Raw genomic sequence first — 18,044 nt, forward strand, 5'->3', positions numbered from 1 at the left:
CTTGTCCGGGAGTACCTCCTCCACAGAGAATTTAGTAATACCCTCAAAACATTTGACGCAGAGATCAAGGCGGACAAGGAGAAGGGATTTCGAGTGAGTTGACTAAAGTCCGGCGAGCTTGGCATTAACGGCAGAGTCTGAGTTTTTTTTCTGGCTGACGTAGATTCTGTAGAATAAAGGCAGATTTGGGACACTCTTCTGTCCAGTGACAAAGCCTTGGTCAGACCCCATTTCGAGTACTGCGTTCAGTTCTGGGCGCCGCACTTCAGGAATATATTGGCCTTGGAGGGGGTGCAGTGCAGATTCAGCAGAATGACACCTGGGCTGAAAGGGTTAAATTATGAGGACAGGTTGCATAAGCTTGGTTTTTAAAATAATTAAAGGATTTGATAAGGTAGAAAGAGAGAAACTATTTTCTCTGGTGGGGGAATCCAGAACAAGTGGTATAACCTTAAAATTAGAGCCAGGCCGTTCAGGAGTGAAATCAGGAAGTACTTTTTCTCACATGGTGGTGGAAATCTGGAACTCCCTTCCCAAAAGGCTGTTGAGGCGGGGGTCAATTGGAATTTTCCAGACTTGAGATCAACAGATGTTTGTTAGGCAAAGGTATTGAGGGATATGCAGCAAAGGCCGGTAAATGGAGTTGCGGTGCAGGTCAGCCATGATCTATTTGAATGGCCTACTCCTGTTCCTATGTTCCTTTCATACTCTTCTTTTTCAAACATTCATCCAAATCACTTTCAAAGTATGATACAGCCCCGGCATGCGTTGTATTAAAGCATTCCATGTTCTAACAACTCTGAAAAACATTCCTCTAAGTTCCTCCTTTGTTTTTGTGATAATTCTCAGTCGGTGCCTCTAGTTTTAGCAATTCACATATCCTAGAAACATAGAAGTTTGCAGTACAGAAAGCCATTTTTGTCTCTGCTTAGCTGTCTTTGCTTGAATAACCCAAAATGTACCCCTCTGTATTTCTCTGTCCATAGCCCTGTAGCTTCCTCGATTGAACCACAGGAGCAGACCAGTTGGCCCATCACCAGTTGAAACAATTAGCATTTACTCTACATAGTTCATCATTTTGGCAACCTCCATCTGAGGTGTCTGTATCAGTAGATCTTTCCCTTGCTACACTCTGATAAGGATCTTGCCACTTAGAGTATACTTCCTTTCACTTTTTTTCTAAAATGCACAATTTCATATTGCTCTCCATTGACCTGCATCTGCCACCTATCTGCCCCTCCGCTAATCTGCCTACAGTATTCTTTCTCCGTGCTTCTGCTCTCCTCCTGAACCTGCTTCAGTAATCTAGATGGATACTCTCTAGGCCTGTTCTACATTTCTGCCCATTACATTTATTTTTAATACTTTTCTGAAGGTGCAGTTTTTTGTACTAAAATGGGCAGTAGTACATATTGAGTAAGACACTCTTGCGTCTGATTCTGCGTTCAGTCCCAGGTGTGCTGTGGAAAGTGGGGACACGGGCTCAGTCCCAGGTGTGTTGTGGAGAGTGGGGACACGGGCTCAGACCCAGGCGCCGTGTTGTGGAGAGTGGGGACACGGGCTCAGTCCCAGGTGTGTTGTGGAGAGTGGGGACACGGGCTCAGACCCAGGCGCCGTGTTGTGGAGAGTGGGGACACGGGCTCAGTCCCAGGTGTGTTGAGAGTGGGGACACGGGCTCAGACCCAGGCGCCGTGTTGTGGAGAGTGGGGACACGGGCTCAGTCCCAGGTGTGTTGAGAGTGGGGACACGGGCTCAGACCCAGGCGCCGTGTTGTGGAGAGCGGGGACACGGGCTGGTCCGTGTTGTGGAGAGCAGGGTCGCGGGCTGGTCCGTGTTGTGGAGAGCGGGGCCGCGGGCTGGTCCGCGTTGCGGAGAGCGGGGACGCGGGCTGATCCGTGTTGTGGAGAGTGGGGTCGCGGGCTGGTCCGTGTTGTGGAGAGCGGGGACGCGCGCTGGTCTGTGGTGTTGTGGAGAGCGGGGACGCGCGCTGGTCTGTGGTGTTGTGGAGAGCAGGGACGCGGGCTGGTCTGTGTTGTGGAGAGCGGGGACGCGGGCTGGTCTGTGGTGTTGTGGAGAGCAGGGACGCGGGCTGGTCTGTGTTGTGGAGAGCGGGGACGCGCGCTGGTCTGTGGTGTTGTGGAGAGCGGGGACGCGCGCTGGTCTGTGGTGTTGTGGAGAGCAGGGACGCGGGCTGGTCTGTGTTGTGGAGAGCGGGGACGCGGGCTGGTCTGTGGTGTTGTGGAGAGCAGGGACGCGGGCTGGTCTGTGGTGTTGTGGAGAGCGGGGTCGCGGGCTGGTCCTTGTTGTGGAGAGTGGGGACGCGGGCTGGTCCGTGTTGCGGGGACGTGGGCTGGTCCGTGTTGTGGAGAGCGGGGTCGCGGGCTGGTCCGTGTTGTGGAGAGCGGGGACGCGCGCTGGTCTGTGGTGTTGTGGAGAGCAGGGACGCGGGCTGGTCTGTGTTGTGGAGAGCGGGGACGCGGGCTGGTCTGTGGTGTTGTGGAGAGCGGGGACGCGGGCTGGTCTGTGTTGTGGAGAGCGGGGACGCGGGCTGGTCTGTGTTGTGGAGAGCGGGGACGCGGGCTGGTCTGTGGTGTTGTGGAGAGCAGGGACGCGGGCTGGTCTGTGTTGTGGAGAGCGGGGACGCGGGCTGGTCCGTGTTGTGGAGAGCGGGGTCGCGGGCTGGTCTGTGTTGTGGAGAGCGGGGACGCGGGCTGGTCCGTGGTGTTGTGGAGAGCGGGGTCGCAGGCTGGTCCGTGTTGTGGAGGGCGGGGTCGCGGGCTGGTCCGTGGTGTGGAGAGCGGGGTCGCGGGCTGGTCCGTGGTGTGGAGAGCGGGGACGCGGGCTGGTCCGCGTTGCTGTGGAGTGCGGGGTCGCGGGCTGGTCCGCGTTGCTGTGGAGAGCGGGGTCGTGGGCTGGTCCTTGTTGTGGAGAGCGGGGTCGCGGGCTGGTCCGTGTTGTGGAGAGCGGGGTCGCGGGCTGGTCCGTGTTGTTGAGAGCGGGGACGCGGGCTGGTCCGTGTTGTGGAGAGCGGGGACGCGGGCTGGTCCGTGTTGTGGAGAGCGGGGACGCGTGCTGGTCTGTGGTGTTGTGGAGGGCAGGGACGCGGGCTGGTCCGTGTTGTGGAGAGCGTGGACGCGGGCTGGTCCGTGTTGTGGAGAGCGGGGTCGCGGGCTGGTCCGTGTTGTGGAGAGCGTGGACGCGGGCTGGTCCGTGTTGTGGAGAGCGGGGACGCGTGCTGGTCTGTGGTGTTGTGGAGAGCGGGGACGCGGGCTGGTCCGTGTTGTGGAGAGCGTGGACGCGGGCTGGTCCGTGTTGTGGAGAGCGGGGACGCGGGCTGGTCCGTGCTGTTGTGGAGAGCGGGGTCGCGTGCCGGTCCGTGTTGTGGAGAGCGGGGACGCGGGCTGGTCTGTGTTGTGGACAGCGGGGACGCGGGCTGGTCCGTGTTGCGGAGAGCGGGGTCGCGTGCCGGTCCGTGTTGTGGAGAGCGGGGACGCGGGCTGGTCTGTGTTGTGGACAGCGGGGACGCGGGCTGGTCCGTGTTGCGGAGAGCGGGGTCGCGGGCTGGTCCGTGTTGTGGAGAGCGGGGTCGCGGGCTGGTCCGTGTTGTGGAGAGCGGGGACGCGGGCTGTTCCGTGTTGTGGAGAGCGGGGTCGTGGGCTGATCCGTGGTGTTGTGGAGAGCGGGGACACGGGCTGGACCGTGTTGTGGAGAGCGGGGACGCGGGCTGGACCGTGTTGTGGAGAGCGGGGACGCGGGCTGGTCCGTGCTGTTGTGGAGAGCGGGGACGCGGGCTGGTCCGTGTTGTGGCGAGCGGGGACGCAGGCTGGTCCGTGTTGTGGAGCGCAGGGACGCGGGCTGGTCCGTGTTGTGGAGAGCGGGGACGCGGTCCGTGTTGTGGAGAGCGGGGACGCGGGCCGGTCCGTGTTGGGGACGCGGGCCGGTCCGTGTTGGGGACGCGGGCCGGTCCGTGTTGGGGACGCGGGCCGGTCCGTGTTGGGGACGCGGGCCGGTCCGTGTTGGGGACGCGGGCCGGTCCGTGTTGGGGACGCGGGCCGGTCCGTGTTGGGGACGCGGGCCGGTCCGTGTTGGGGACGCGGGCCGGTCCGTGTTGGGGACGCGGGCCGGTCCGTGTTGGGGACGCGGGCCGGTCCGTGTTGGGGACGCGGGCCGGTCCGTGTTGGGGACGCGGGCCGGTCCGTGTTGGGGACGCGGGCCGGTCCGTGTTGGGGACGCGGGCCGGTCCGTGTTGGGGACGCGGGCCGGTCCGTGTTGGGGACGCGGGCCGGTCCGTGTTGGGGACGCGGGCCGGTCCGTGTTGGGGACGCGGGCCGGTCCGTGTTGGGGACGCGGGCCGGTCCGTGTTGGGGACGCGGGCCGGTCCGTGTTGGGGACGCGGGCCGGTCCGTGTTGGGGACGCGGGCCGGTCCGTGTTGGGGACGCGGGCCGGCCCGTGTTGGGGACGCGGGCCGGCCCGTGTTGGGGACGCGGGCCGGCCCGTGTTGGGGACGCGGGCCGGCCCGTGTTGGGGACGCGGGCCGGCCCGTGTTGTGGAGAGCGGGGACGCGGGCCGGCCCGTGTTGTGGAGAGCGGGGACGCGGGCCGGCCCGTGTTGTGGAGAGCGGGGACGCGGGCCGGCCCGTGTTGTGGAGAGCGGGGTCGCGGGCCGGCCCGTGTTGAGAGCGGGGACGCGGGCCGGCCCGTGTTGTGGAGAGCGGGGACGCGGGCCGGCCCGTGTTGTGGAGAGCGGGGACGCGTGCCGGTCTGTGGTGTTGTGGAGAGCGGGGACGCGGGCTGGTCCGTGTTGTGGAGAGCGGGGTCGCGGGCTGGTCCGTGTTGTGGAGAGCGGGGTCGCGGGCTGGTCCGTGTTGTGGAGAGCGGGGACGCGGGCCGGTCCGTGTTGTGGAGAGCGGGGTCGCGGGCCGATCCGTGGTGTTGTGGAGAGCGGGGTCGCGGGCCGGTCCGTGTTGTGGAGAGCGGGGTCGCGGGCCGGTCCGTGTTGTGGAGAGCGGGGTCGCGGGCCGGTCCGTGTTGTGGAGAGCGGGGTCGCGGGCCGGTCCGTATTGTGGAGAGCGGGGTCGCGAGCTTGTCCGTGTTGTTCTGGAGAGCGGGGTCGCGGGCTGGTCCGTGTTGTGGAGAGCGGGGTCGCGGGCTGGCCCTGTTGTGGAGAGCGGGGTCGCGGGCCGGTCCGTGTTGTTGTGGAGAGCGGCGACGCGGGCCGGTCCGTGTTGTGGAGTGCGGGGACGCGGGCCTGTCCGTTTTGTGGAGAGCGGGGACGCGGGCCGGTCCTTGTTGTTGTGGAGAGCGGGGACGCGGGCTTGGCCGTGTTGTAGAGAGCGGGGACGCGGTCCGGTCCGTGTTGTGGAGAGCGGGGACGCGGGCCCGTCCGTGTTGTTGTGGAGAGCGGGTACGCGGGCCGGTCCGTGTTGTGGAGAGCGGGGACGCGGGCCGGTCCGTGTTGTGGAGAGCGGGGACGCGGGCCGGTCCGTGTTGTGGAGAGCGGGGACGCGGACCGGTCCGTGTTGTGGAGAGCGGGGTCGCGGGCCGGTCCTTGTTGTGGAGAGCTGGGTCGCTGGCTGGTCCGTGTTGTTGTGGAGAGCGGGGTCGCGGGCTGGTCTGTTGTTGTGGAGAGCGGGGACGCGGGCTGGTCCGTGTTGTGGAGAGCGGGGACGCGGGCTGGTCCGTGTTGTGGAGAGCGGGGACGCGGGCTGGTCCGTGTTGTGGAGAGCGGGGACGCGGGCTGGTCCGTGTTGTGGAGAGCGGGGACGCGGGCTGGCCCGTGTTGTGGAGAGCGGGGACGCGGGCCGGTCCGTGTTGTGGAGAGCGGGGACGCGGGCCGGTCCGTGTTGTGGAGAGCGGGACGCGGTCCGTGTTGTGGAAAGCGGGTCGCGGGCCGGTCCATGTTGTTGTGGAGAGCGGGGACGCGGGCCGGTCCGTGTTGTGGAGAGCGGGTCGCGGGCCGGTCCGTGTTGTGGAGAGCGGGGACGCGGGCCGGTCCGTGTTGTGGAGAGCGAGGACGCGGGCCGGTCCGTGTTGTGGAGAGCAGGGACGCGGGCCGGTCCGTGATGTGGAGAGCGGGGACGCGGGCCGGTCCGTGTTGTGGAGAGCGAGGACGCGGGCCGGTCCGTGTTGTGGAGAGCGGGGACGCGGGCCGGTCCGTGATGTGGAGAGCGGGGACGCGGGCCGGCCCGTGATGTGGAGAGCGGGGAAGCGGCTTGGTCCGTGTTGTTGTGGAGAGCGGGGCCGCGGGCGGGTCCGTGTTGCGGGGACGCGGGCTTGTCCGTTTTGTGGAGAGCGGGGACGCGGGCTGGTCCTTGTTGTTGAGAGCGGGGACGCGGGCTGGTCCGTGTTGTGGAGAGCGGGGTCGCGGGCTGGTCCTTGTGGAGAGCGGGGTCGCTGGCTGGTCCGTGTTGTTGTGGAGAGCGGGGTCGCGCGCTGGTCTGTTGTTGTGGAGAGCGGGGACGCGGGATGGTCCGTGTTGTGGAGAGCGGGGACGCGGGCTGGTCCGTGTTGTGGAGAGCGGGGACGCGGGCTGGTCCGTGTTGTTGTGGAGAGCGGGGACGAGGGCTGGTCCGTGTTGTGGAGAGCGGGGACGCGGGCTGGTCCGTGTTGTGGAGAGTGGGGATGCGGGCTGGTCCGTGTTGTGGAGCGCGGGGTCGCAGGCTGGTCCGTGTTGTGGAGAGCGGGGTCGCGGGCTGGTCCGTGTTGATGTGGAGAGCGGGGAGACGGGCTGGACAGTGTTGTGGAGAGCGGGGACGCGGGCTGGTCTGTGTTGTGGAGAGTGGGGATGCGGGCTGGTCCGTGTTGTGGAGCGCGGGGTCGCAGGCTGGTCCGTGTTGTGGAGAGCGGGGTCGCGGGCTGGTCCGTGTTGATGTGGAGAGCGGGGAGACGGGCTGGACAGTGTTGTGGAGAGCGGGGACACAGGCTGGACCATGTTGTGGAGAGCGGGGACGCGGGCTGGTCCGTGTTGTGGAGAGCGGGGTCGCGGGCTGGTCCGTGTTGTGGAGAGCGGGGTCGCTGGCTGGTCCGTGGTGCTGTGGAGAGCGGGGTCACGGGCTGGTCCGTGGTGTTGTGGAGAGCGAGGACGCGGGCTGGTCTGTGTTGTGGAGAGCGGGGTCGCGGGCTGGTCTGTGTTGTGGAGAGCGGGGTCGCGGGCTGGTCCGTGTTGTGGAGAGCGGGGTCGCTGGCTGGTCCGTGGTGCTGTGGAGAGCGGGGTCACGGGCTGGTCCGTGGTGTTGTGGAGAGCGAGGACGCGGGCTGGTCCGTGTTGTGGAGAGCGGGGACGCGGGCTGGTCCGTGTTGTGGAGAGCGGGGACGCGGGCTGGTCCGTGTTGTTGTGGAGAGCGGGGACGCGGGCTGGTCCGTGTTGTGGAGAGCGGAGACGCGGGCTGGTCCGTGTTGTGGAGAGCGGGGACGCGGGCTGGTCCATGTTGTTGTGGAGAGCGGGGTCGCGGGCTGGTCCGTGTTGTGGAGAGCGGGGACGCGGGCTGGTTCGTGTTGTTGTGGAGATTGGGTCGCGGGCTGGTCGGTGTTGTGGAGAGCGGGGTCGCGGGCTGGTCCGTGGTGTTGTGGAGAGCGAGGACGCGGGCTGGTCCGTGTTGTGGAGAGCGGGGACGCGGGCTGGTCCGTGTTGTTGTGGAGAGCGGGGACGCGGGCTGGTCCGTGTTGTTGTGGAGAGCGGGGACGCGGGCTGGTCCGTGTTGTGGAGAGCGGGGTCGCTGGCTGGTCCGTGGTGCTGTGGAGAGCGGGGTCACGGGCTGGTCCGTGGTGTTGTGGAGAGCGAGGACGCGGGCTGGTCCGTGTTGTGGAGAGCGGGGACGCGGGCTGGTCCGTGTTGTGGAGAGCGGGGACGCGGGCTGGTCCGTGTTGTTGTGGAGAGCGGGGACGCGGGCTGGTCCGTGTTGTGGAGAGCGGAGACGCGGGCTGGTCCGTGTTGTGGAGAGCGGGGACGCGGGCTGGTCCATGTTGTTGTGGAGAGCGGGGTCGCGGGCTGGTCCGTGTTGTGGAGAGCGGGGACGCGGGCTGGTTCGTGTTGTTGTGGAGATTGGGTCGCGGGCTGGTCCGTGTTGTTGTGGAGATTGGGTCGCGGGCTGGTCTGTGTTGTGGAGAGCGGGGTCGCGGGCTCGTCCATGTTGTGGAGAGTGGGTCGCGGGCTGGTCCGTGTTGTGGAGAGCGGGGACGCGGGCTGGTTCGTGTTGTTGTGGAGATTGGGTCGCGGGCTGGTCCGTGTTGTTGTGGAGATTGGGTCGCGGGCTGGTCTGTGTTGTGGAGAGCGGGGTCGCGGGCTCGTCCATGTTGTTCTGGAGTGGGACCAAGCAGAGGCAAACTGTTGCACCCTTGCTGCCTGGGGAGGGAAGTTTGGTGCTGGGACATTCTTGGGCACCTTATGCAAGGGCACAAATGAAGACCTGTCTCAAGGTTGGCCGCAGTAGATGTCACCTGTAGAACAATGGAGGCACGTGTTTGAATAAAACACTTTAATTGCTCAGTGGCAGGTTGTAGCCTTGTATAATAATTTCTGTCAGCTGCTGGTCCTGCTGCCTCAGTTTTAAACCACACAAATCCTGAAGATTTAGACATTCGGTCTTGCAGTCTGTTACCTTCTCTATAATAATGTGATGTAATACATTGAACTGAAAATAAAGAAAGACTTCCTATAGCGCCTCTTAGGAGCTAAGGGCGTCGCAAACGCTTTACAGTCAATAAAATACTTCTGAAGTGTAGTCACTATTGTAATGTAGGAAATATAGTAGCCAATTTGCGCACAGCAAGGTCCCACAAATAGCAACATGAAAATCTGTTTTTGGTGATGTTGGTTCAGTGATAAATCTTGGCCAGTACACTGGAGCGAACCCCCCTGCTCTTTGAATAGTACCTTGGTTTAATGGCTCATCTGAAGGGCGGCACCTCTGCCAGTCCTCCCCCAGGACTACACTGGAGTGTCAGCCTGGATTATGTGCTCAGGTCTCTGGAGTGGGGCTTGAACCCACAGCCTTCTGACTCGGAGGTGCGAGTGCTGCCCACTGAGCCACAGCTAACATTAACTGGTGATGCAAGGTGCATGGCTGATGTCAGCCACAGAAACTGTTGCTATTGCCTTTTGAGATTCCAAGTGCTAAAAGATCACTTGCATCAGTGCATAAATTATAATGTTTTAAAAAGCTAACTTTTGCAATGCTGGTGGTGTAATAATCTTCATATATTTTTTGTAGGTTGATAAGATTGTAGAACAGCTGCAGCATTCGGTTCAGGGTTATGACCTCAATGGACTACGAGAATACTGGGGCTACCTAGATCGTCGCCTGTTCAGCAGGCTGGAGGATGCATATCGACACACCGTCAGCAAGCTGAAAACCAGTCTGTACCGTTACTACCTGGTCCATACTGTCCAGGTATCTGATTACCAGTCTGTACCGTTACTCCCTGGTCCATACTGTCCAGGTATCTGATTACCAGTCTGTACCGTTACTCCCTGGTCCATACTGTCCAGGTATCTGATTACCAGTCCTGTACCGTTACTCCCTGGTCCATACTGTCCAGGTATCTGATTACCAGTCCTGTACCGTTACTCCCTGGTCCATACTGTCCAGGTATCTGATTACCAGTCTGTACCGTTACTCCCTGGTCCATACTGTCCAGGTATCTGATTACCAGTCCTGTACCGTTACTACCTGGTCCATACTGTCCAGGTATCTGATTACCAGCCTGTACCGTTACTCCCTGGTCCATACTGTCCAGGTATCTGATTACCAGTCTGTACCGTTACTACCTGGTCCATACTGTCCAGGTATCTGATTACCAGTCTGTACCGTTACTACCTGGTCCATACTGTCCAGGTATCTGATTACCAGTCCTGTACCGTTACTCCCTGGTCCATACTGTCCAGGTATCTGATTACCAGTCTGTACCGTTACTACCTGGTCCATACTGTCCAGGTATCTGATTACCAGCCTGTACCGTTACTCCCTGGTCCATACTGTCCAGGTATCTGATTACCAGTCTGTACCGTTACTCCCTGGTCCATACTGTCCAGGTATCTGATTACCAGTCCTGTACCGTTACTCCCTGGTCCATACTGTCCAGGTATCTGATTACCAGTCCTGTACCGTTACTACCTGGTCCATACTGTCCAGGTATCTGATTACCAGTCCTGTACCGTTACTACCTGGTCCATACTGTCCAGGTATCTGATTACCAGTCTGTACCGTTACTCCCTGGTCCATACTGTCCAGGTATCTGATTACCAGTCTGTACTGTTACTCCCTGGTCCATACTGTCCAGGTATCTGATTACCAGCCTGTACCGTTACTACCTGGTCCATACTGTCCAGGTTTCTGATTACCAGCCTGTACTGTTACTCCCTGGTCCATACTGTCCAGGTATCTGATTACCAGTCCTGTACCGTTACTACCTGGTCCATACTGTCCAGGTATCTGATTACCAGTCTGTACCGTTACTACCTGGTCCATACTGTCCAGGTATCTGATTACCAGCCTGTACCGTTACTCCCTGGTCCATACTGTCCAGGTATCTGATTACCAGTCCTGCACCGTTACTCCCTGGTCCATACTGTCCAGGTATCTGATTACCAGCCTGTACCGTTACTCCCTGGTCCATACTGTCCAGGTATCTGATTACCAGCCTGTACCGTTACTACCTGGTCCATACTGTCCAGGTTTCTGACTACCAGTCCTGTACCGTTACTCCCTGGTCCATACTGTCCAGGTATCTGATTACCAGCCTGTACCATTACTACCTGGTCCATACTGTCCAGGTATCTGATTACCAGCCTGTACCGTTACTCCCTGGTCCATACTGTCCAGGTATCTGACTACCAGTCCTGTACCGTTACTCCCTGGTCCATACTGTCCAGGTATCTGACTACCAGTCCTGTACCGTTACTCCCTGGTCCATACTGTCCAGGTATCTGATTACCAGCCTGTACCGTTACTCCCTGGTCCATACTGTCCAGGTATCTGATTACCAGCCTGTACCGTTACTACCTGGTCCATACTGTCCAGGTTTCTGACTACCAGTCCTGTACCGTTACTACCTGGTCCATACTGTCCAGGTATCTGATTACCAGCCTGTACCGTTACTACCTGGTCCATACTGTCCAGGTATCTGATTACCAGCCTGTACCGTTACTACCTGGTCCATACTGTCCAGGTATCTGATTACCAGCCTGTACCGTTACTACCTGGTCCATACTGTCCAGGTATCTGATTACCAGCCTGTACCGTTACTACCTGGTCCATACTGTCCAGGTATCTGATTACCAGCCTGTACCGTTACTACCTGGTCCATACTGTCCAGGTATCTGATTACCAGCCTGTACTGTTACTCCTTGGACCATACTGTCCAGGTATCTGATTACCAGTCTGTACCGTTACTCCCTGGTCCATACTGTCCAGGTATCTGATTACCAGTCCTGTACCGTTACTCCCTGGTCCATACTGTCCAGGTATCCGATTACCAGCCTGTACCGTTACTACCTGGTCATAGAAACATAGAGATAGGAACAGGAGTAGGCCATTCGGCCCTTCGAGCCTGCTCCGCCATTCAATGAGATCATGGCTGATCTTACCAGTTCAGTACCCCGTCCCCGCCTTTTCTCCGTAACCCTTAATCCCCTTAGCCTTCAGAAATATATCCAATTCTCTCTTGAAAATATTTATTGAATTAGCCTTCACAGCCCTCTGTGGCAGGGAATTCCACAGGCTCACCACTCTTTGAGTGAAGAAATTCTTCCTCATCTCTGTTTTAAATGATTTGCCCGCTATTTTTAGACTGTGGCCCCTGGTTCTGTGCTCCCCTGCCATTGGAAACATTCTCTCTGAATTCAGCCTGTCCAGGCCTGCCATAATTTTATATGTTTCGATGAGATCCCCTCTCAATCTTCTAAACTCCAGTGAGTACAAGCCCAAACTATTCAATCTCTCCTCGTAGGTCATTCCCGCCATTCCAGGTATCAGCCTGGTGAATCGCCGCTGCACTCTTTCCATGGCAAGAACATCCTTCCGCAGATGGGGCGACCAAAACTGTACACAATACTCCAGATGCGGTCTCACCAGCACCTTGTACAGCTGTAGTAAGGTATCCCTATTCCTATACTCGAACCCCCTTGATATGAAGGCCAACATACCATTTGCCTTCTTAATCGCCTGTTGCACCTGCATGCTCTCCTTCAGTGACTGGTGCACAAGAACACCCAGGTCCCTCTGCACTTCCCCATCTCCCAATCTATTGCCATTTAGATAATAATCTACCCTCCTGTTTTTACCCCCAAAGTGGATAACCTCGCATTTATCCACATTATAGTGCATCTGCCACGTATCCGCCCATTCTCCCAACCTGTCCAAATCGCACTGTAGCCTCCTGACATCCTCATCAGAGCCCACCCCTCCTCCTAGTTTAGTGTCGTCAGCGAATTTGGAAATATTGCATCCAATTCCCTGATCCAGATCATTTATATATATTGTGAACAGCTGGGGTCCCAGGACAGATCCTTGCGGCACCCCGCTGGTCACTGCCTGCCACTCCGAAAACGAGCCGTTTATTCCAACTCTCTGTTTTCTATCCGCCAGCCAGTTCTCTATCCACGTTAATACTTTGCCCCCAATCCCATGAGCCTTAATTTTGCATGATAATCTTTTGTGTGGAACCTTATCGAAGGCTTTCTGGAAGTCAAGGTACACCACATCCACTGGCTCTCCCCCATCTATTTTACCAGTTACTTCCTCAAAAAATTCCAGCAGATTAGTCAAACACGATTTACCCTTTGTAAATCCATGTTGACTCTGTCCGATCCTTTCCCCATTTGTCAAGTGCTCCGCTATTTTATCCTTAATAATGGACTCTAGCATTTTGCCCACAACCGATGTAAGGCTTACTGGTCTATAATTCCCTGCTTTCTCTCTACCCCCCTTTTTAAATATTGGGGTAACATTAGCTACCCTCCAATCCACGGGTACTGTTCCCGAGTCAATGGAGTTCCGGAAGATGATCCTTAGAGCATCTGCTATCTCCAGGGCCACCTCCTTAAGTACCCTAGGATGTAGTTTATCAGGCCCCGGGGATTTGTCGGCCTTCAGTCCCCTCAACTTACCCAACACCATATCCCTAGAGATACTAATTTCTGTCAGCTCCTCCCTCTCATTAGTCCCTATGTTTGCCGATATTCCTGGGAGGTTATTTGTGTCCTCCTTTGTGAATACAGAACCAAAGTATGAGTTTAATTGGTCTGCCATTTCCTTATTCTCCATTATATATTCTCCCGAATCGGACTGCAAGGGACCGACTTGGGATTTTACCAGTCTTTTCCTCCTGATATACCGATAAAAGCTTTTGCAGTCTGTCTTTATGTTTGCTGCAAGTTTACTTTCGTATTCTATTTTCCCCTTCCTGATTAATCCCTTTGTCCTCTTTTGCTGTATCCTGTACTGCCCCCAATCTTCCGGTCTGGTGCTTTTTTTTGCCAGTTGATATGCCCTTTTTTTTGATTTTATGCTGTCCCTAATTTCCCTCGTTATCCACGGTTGAGCCACCTTTTTAGGTTTATTTTTATGCCAAACCGGTATAAACATGTTCTGGAATTCTTCCATTCTATCTTTGAATGCTTGCCATTGTCTATCCACTGTCAATCCCCCCAGAAACACCACCCAATCAATCTTACCCAATTCCCGTCTCATACCCTCGTAATTCCCTTTATTTAAGTTCTGGACCTTAGTCTCTGATTCAATTTCCTCACTCTCCATCTCGACTGAGAGCTCGATCATATTATGATCGCTCTGACCCAAGGGGCCTCGTACAAGAAGATTGTTGATAAGTCCCTTCTCATTGCACAATACCCAGTCTAAAATGGCCTGATCTCGAGTCGGCTCCTCGACATATTGGTCCAGATAACCGTCCCGAAAACATTCCAGGAATTCCTCCTCCTCAGAATTTTTACTAATTTGGGTAGTCCAATCAATATGTAAATTAAAGTCACCCATGATGACAGCTGTGCTCTTATCGCACGCTTCTCTAATTTCCCTTTTTATGCCTTCCCTCACCTCCATATTACTATTTGGAGGCCTATATATCACACCCACTAACGTTTTCCTCCCCTTGCTATTTCTCATTTCTACCCATACAGATTCCGTTTCATCCGAGTTAATATCCTTCCTTTCCATTGCATTAATCCCCTCCTTTACCAGCAATGCTACCCCACCTCCCCTACCTTTTTGCCGATCCTTCCTAAATATTGTATATCCCTGGATGTTAAGTTCCCAGCCTTGCCCACCCTGCAGCCACGTTTCTGTAATCCCAATCAAATCATACTTGTTTACCTCTATTTCCACAACTAATTCATCCACCTTGTTCCTAATGCTTCTAGCATTAAGATACAAAGCCTTCAGGCTTGCTTTTTTCACACTCTCATTATGAATTAGTTTGGCCCTTTGTGTTTCTCTCCTTTGCTTATTGCTTCTCACCTTTCTACCATCTATTTCTGACTTCATATGACTTCCCTCTTTTCCACTATCTAGGTTCCCATCCCCCTGCCAAATTAGTTTAAATCCTCCCGAACCGCCCTAGAAAATATTACCCCGAGGACATCGGCTCCCTCACAGCTCAGGTGTAGACCGTCCCCTTGGTACAGGTCACTCCTCCCCAAGAACTGGTTCCAATGCCTCAAGAATTTAAATCCCTCTCCCTTGCACCACTGCTCAAGCCACGTATTTAGCTTATCTATCTTACTCTCTCTAAACTTATTAGCTCGTGGCACTGGTAGCAATCCAGAGATTACTACCTTTGAGGTCCTACTTTTCAATTTAGCTCCTAACTCCCTAAATTCAGCTTGTAGGACCTCCTCCCTCTTTTTACCTACATCGTTGGTACCTACATGTACCACGACAACTGGCTGATCCCCCTCCCCCTTCAGAATGCTCTGCACCCGCTCCGAGACATCCTTGACCCTTGCACCAGGGAGGCAACATACCATCTTGGAGTCTCGGTCTCGGCCACAGAAACTCCTATCTATCCCCCTTACAATTGAATCCCCTATCACTATAGCCCTATCCCTCTTTTTCCCACCCTTCTGTGCAGCAGAGCCAGTCATGGTGCCCTGAACCTGGCTGCTGGTGCCTTCCCCTGATAAGTCATCTCCCCCAACAGTACCCAAAACGGTAAACCTGTTTTGGAGGTCCATACTGTCCAGGTATCTGATTACCAGTCTGTACTGTTACTACCTGGTCCATACTGTCCAGGTATCTGATTACCAACCTGTACTGTTACTCCCTGGTCCATACTGTCCAGGTATCTGATTACCAGCCTGTACCGTTACTCCCTGGTCCATACTGTCCAGGTATCTGATTACCAGCCTGTACCGTTACTCCCTGGTCCATACTGTCCAGGTTTCTGACTACCAGTCTGTACCGTTACTCCCTGTTCCATACTGTCCAGGTATCTGACTACCAGCCTGTACCATTACTACCTGGTCCATACTGTCCAGGTATCTGATTACCAGCCTGTACTGTTACTCCCTGGTCCATACTGTCCAGGTATCTGATTACCAGCCTGTACCGTTACTCCCTGGTCCATACTGTCCAGGTATCTGATTACCAGTCTGTACCGTTACTACCTGGTCCATACTGTCCAGGTATCTGATTACCAGCCTGTACCGTTACTACCTGGTCCATACTGTCCAGGTATCTGATTACCAGTCCTGTACCGTTACTCCCTGGTCCATACTGTCCAGGTTTCTGACTACCAGTCCTGTACCGTTACTCCCTGGTCCATACTGTCCAGGTATCTGATTACCAGTCTGTACCGTTACTCCCTGGTCCATACTGTCCAGGTATCTGATTACCAGTCTGTACCGTTACTACCTGGTCCATACTGTCCAGGTATCTGATTACCAGTCCTGTACCGTTACTACCTGGTCCATACTGTCCAGGTATCTGATTACCAGCCTGTACCGTTACTACCTGGTCCATACTGTCCAGGTATCTGATTACCAGCCTGTACTGTTACTCCCTGGTCCATACTGTCCAGGTATCTGACTACCAGCCTGTACCATTACTACCTGGACCATACTGTACTATTACCAGGCTGTACTATTCACTGTGTGATCCGCACTGTCCAGGTATCTAACCCGTGCTGTACCTGCCCTGGGAGTGTCTGATGGGACAGTGTAGAGGGAGCTTTACACTGTATCTAACCCTGATCTGCAAGTTCCTGTTATTGACGCCGGGAAGAAAGTGAGGTTCATTCTACAGCAGTTTAGAAGAATGAGAGGTGATCTCATTGAAACATGTAAGATTCTGAGGGGGATTGACAGGGTAGATGCTGAGAGGTGGTTTCCCCTGGCTGGAGTGTCTAGGGGCATCGTCTCCGGACAAGGGGTCGGCCATTTAAGACCGAGATGAGGTGGAATTTCTTCACTCAGAGGGTTGTGAATCTTTGGAATTCTCTACCTCAAAGGGCTGTGAATGCTGAGTCGTTGAGTATATTCAAGGCAGAGATGGATAGATTTTTGGACTCTAGGAGAATCAAGGGATATGAGGATCGGGCAGGAAAGTGGAGTTGAGGTCAAAGATCAGCCATAATATTGAATGATTCGAAGGGCCGTATGGCCGACTCCTGCTCCTAATTCTTATGTTCTTAGATAATTAATAAAGCTGTACAAGGAGAATGCTGAGAGTGTTTCTTTCATTCAGTGCTGGTGTCTACAGAATTAAGGCACATGCATTTCCACTCCTTCATACTTAAGGCAGCCCTCCCAGTGTGCTGCCCTGGAGCTCGTTCTAGGGGTGACTCCAGGCCTCTTGCCTTGCCACAGTTGCCATTCCTCCTGAGATTCTGGACAGTGAATGCTGATAAACTATTCCATCATGGGGGTGCCATTGCCAATCCTGATCTTCTTCTCTTCCTGATTTCCATACAAACTTTCCTACTATGCTCCTTGGATTGTGATCAGGAACACTTTCATATCTTTCTCCTCCCTAGTCCAGAGGCCTCCCAAGTGCTGCGCAGGCTGCGATCAGTTAATTCAGCACAGATCTGGAGGACATTCCTGGTCTGTTGCACGTTATTTTTAAAGACTCAGCTATTTACAGGGGAGGGGTTTGGCGAAGGCTACTCAAATGTGTCTTAAAATACAATTTCTGGTGTGCAGAGTGTAGGCTTAGGAGCTGGGGAAGGAGGGAAAGTAATTTCTTCCCTTCTCTTTTTGTTGCAGTCTAATAGGATTGATAAAACCCAGGAATTCTTCCAGAAGCAGGCCTTGGAATTGCAGAACCAGCCAGAATGGAAGGAATGGTTTGTTCTTCCCTTCATTCCAAATCCAGAACAGAACCTGGTGTTTGCCACTTACTTCTCCAAGCAGTGGACAGAGACATTCCTGGTGTCACTGCACAACTTCCTGAGTGTGCTGTTCCAGTGCATGCATATCCTTTTTGCAATGGGGAGCCTCCATGATTTTTCCACTTGTCAACCAAACAGAACTGGAGCCACTTACTAGCTCTCAGCAGGCTGAAAATCGAGCCTTTCTGAGCTGCCCTCCATTTTTCATGACTTGTTACAAATCTACCCCCACCTGTTAACAGAATTATATCTCATTCCTTTTCAGGCTCTTCCACTGATGAATGTGTGACTTGTGATTTTTGTTTTAAAAAGCAAGCTGTAATTTTTCTCCAAGGATTTGCCTTGTGACTGGCAAATGATGTTCAGCTTAGAAAAGTGCAGTGGGCTGGATGAATGCTGAACATATATACACACACCCTTCAGGGAAAAGCATTAAGGCAGGCGGAGAAAGAAAGCGATCTGGGCGTTCTAGTGCATAGATCTCTAAAGGTGCATGAGCAATGCCGCAAAGCGGTAGCTGCAGTGAATAGGGTGTTGGGTGTATCCATAGGACAATTTGAGCACAAGACGAGCCATACAAGACCTTGGTCAGGTCTCTCTTGGAATACTGTGTCCAGTTTTGGTCTCCTTACATGGTGGGTGATATTGAGGCTTTGGAAAGGGTGCAGAGGAGGGCCAGTAGACTAATTCCCAGTTTAAAG

General features: G+C 55.6%; 1 protein-coding gene across 1 annotated transcript in view; it reads left to right on the forward strand.

The window, feature by feature from the left end:
- wdr91 (WD repeat domain 91) overlaps positions 1-18,044 on the forward strand; it is a gene marked incomplete at its 5' end in the record, with an annotated part of 64,449 nt that continues 46,405 nt past the window's right edge. The window contains 3 exons of the mRNA XM_086009775.1: positions 1-93; positions 9,210-9,389; positions 17,219-17,425. Coding sequence (XP_085865901.1) covers positions 1-93; positions 9,210-9,389; positions 17,219-17,425 — 480 coding nt within the window. The remainder of the gene's footprint in view (positions 94-9,209; positions 9,390-17,218; positions 17,426-18,044) is intronic.

Source organism: Somniosus microcephalus, chromosome 16 (assembly GCF_052327205.1).
Source record: "Somniosus microcephalus isolate GS21.2 chromosome 16, FLI_Smic_1.0, whole genome shotgun sequence".
Taxonomy (NCBI): domain Eukaryota; kingdom Metazoa; phylum Chordata; class Chondrichthyes; order Squaliformes; family Somniosidae; genus Somniosus; species Somniosus microcephalus.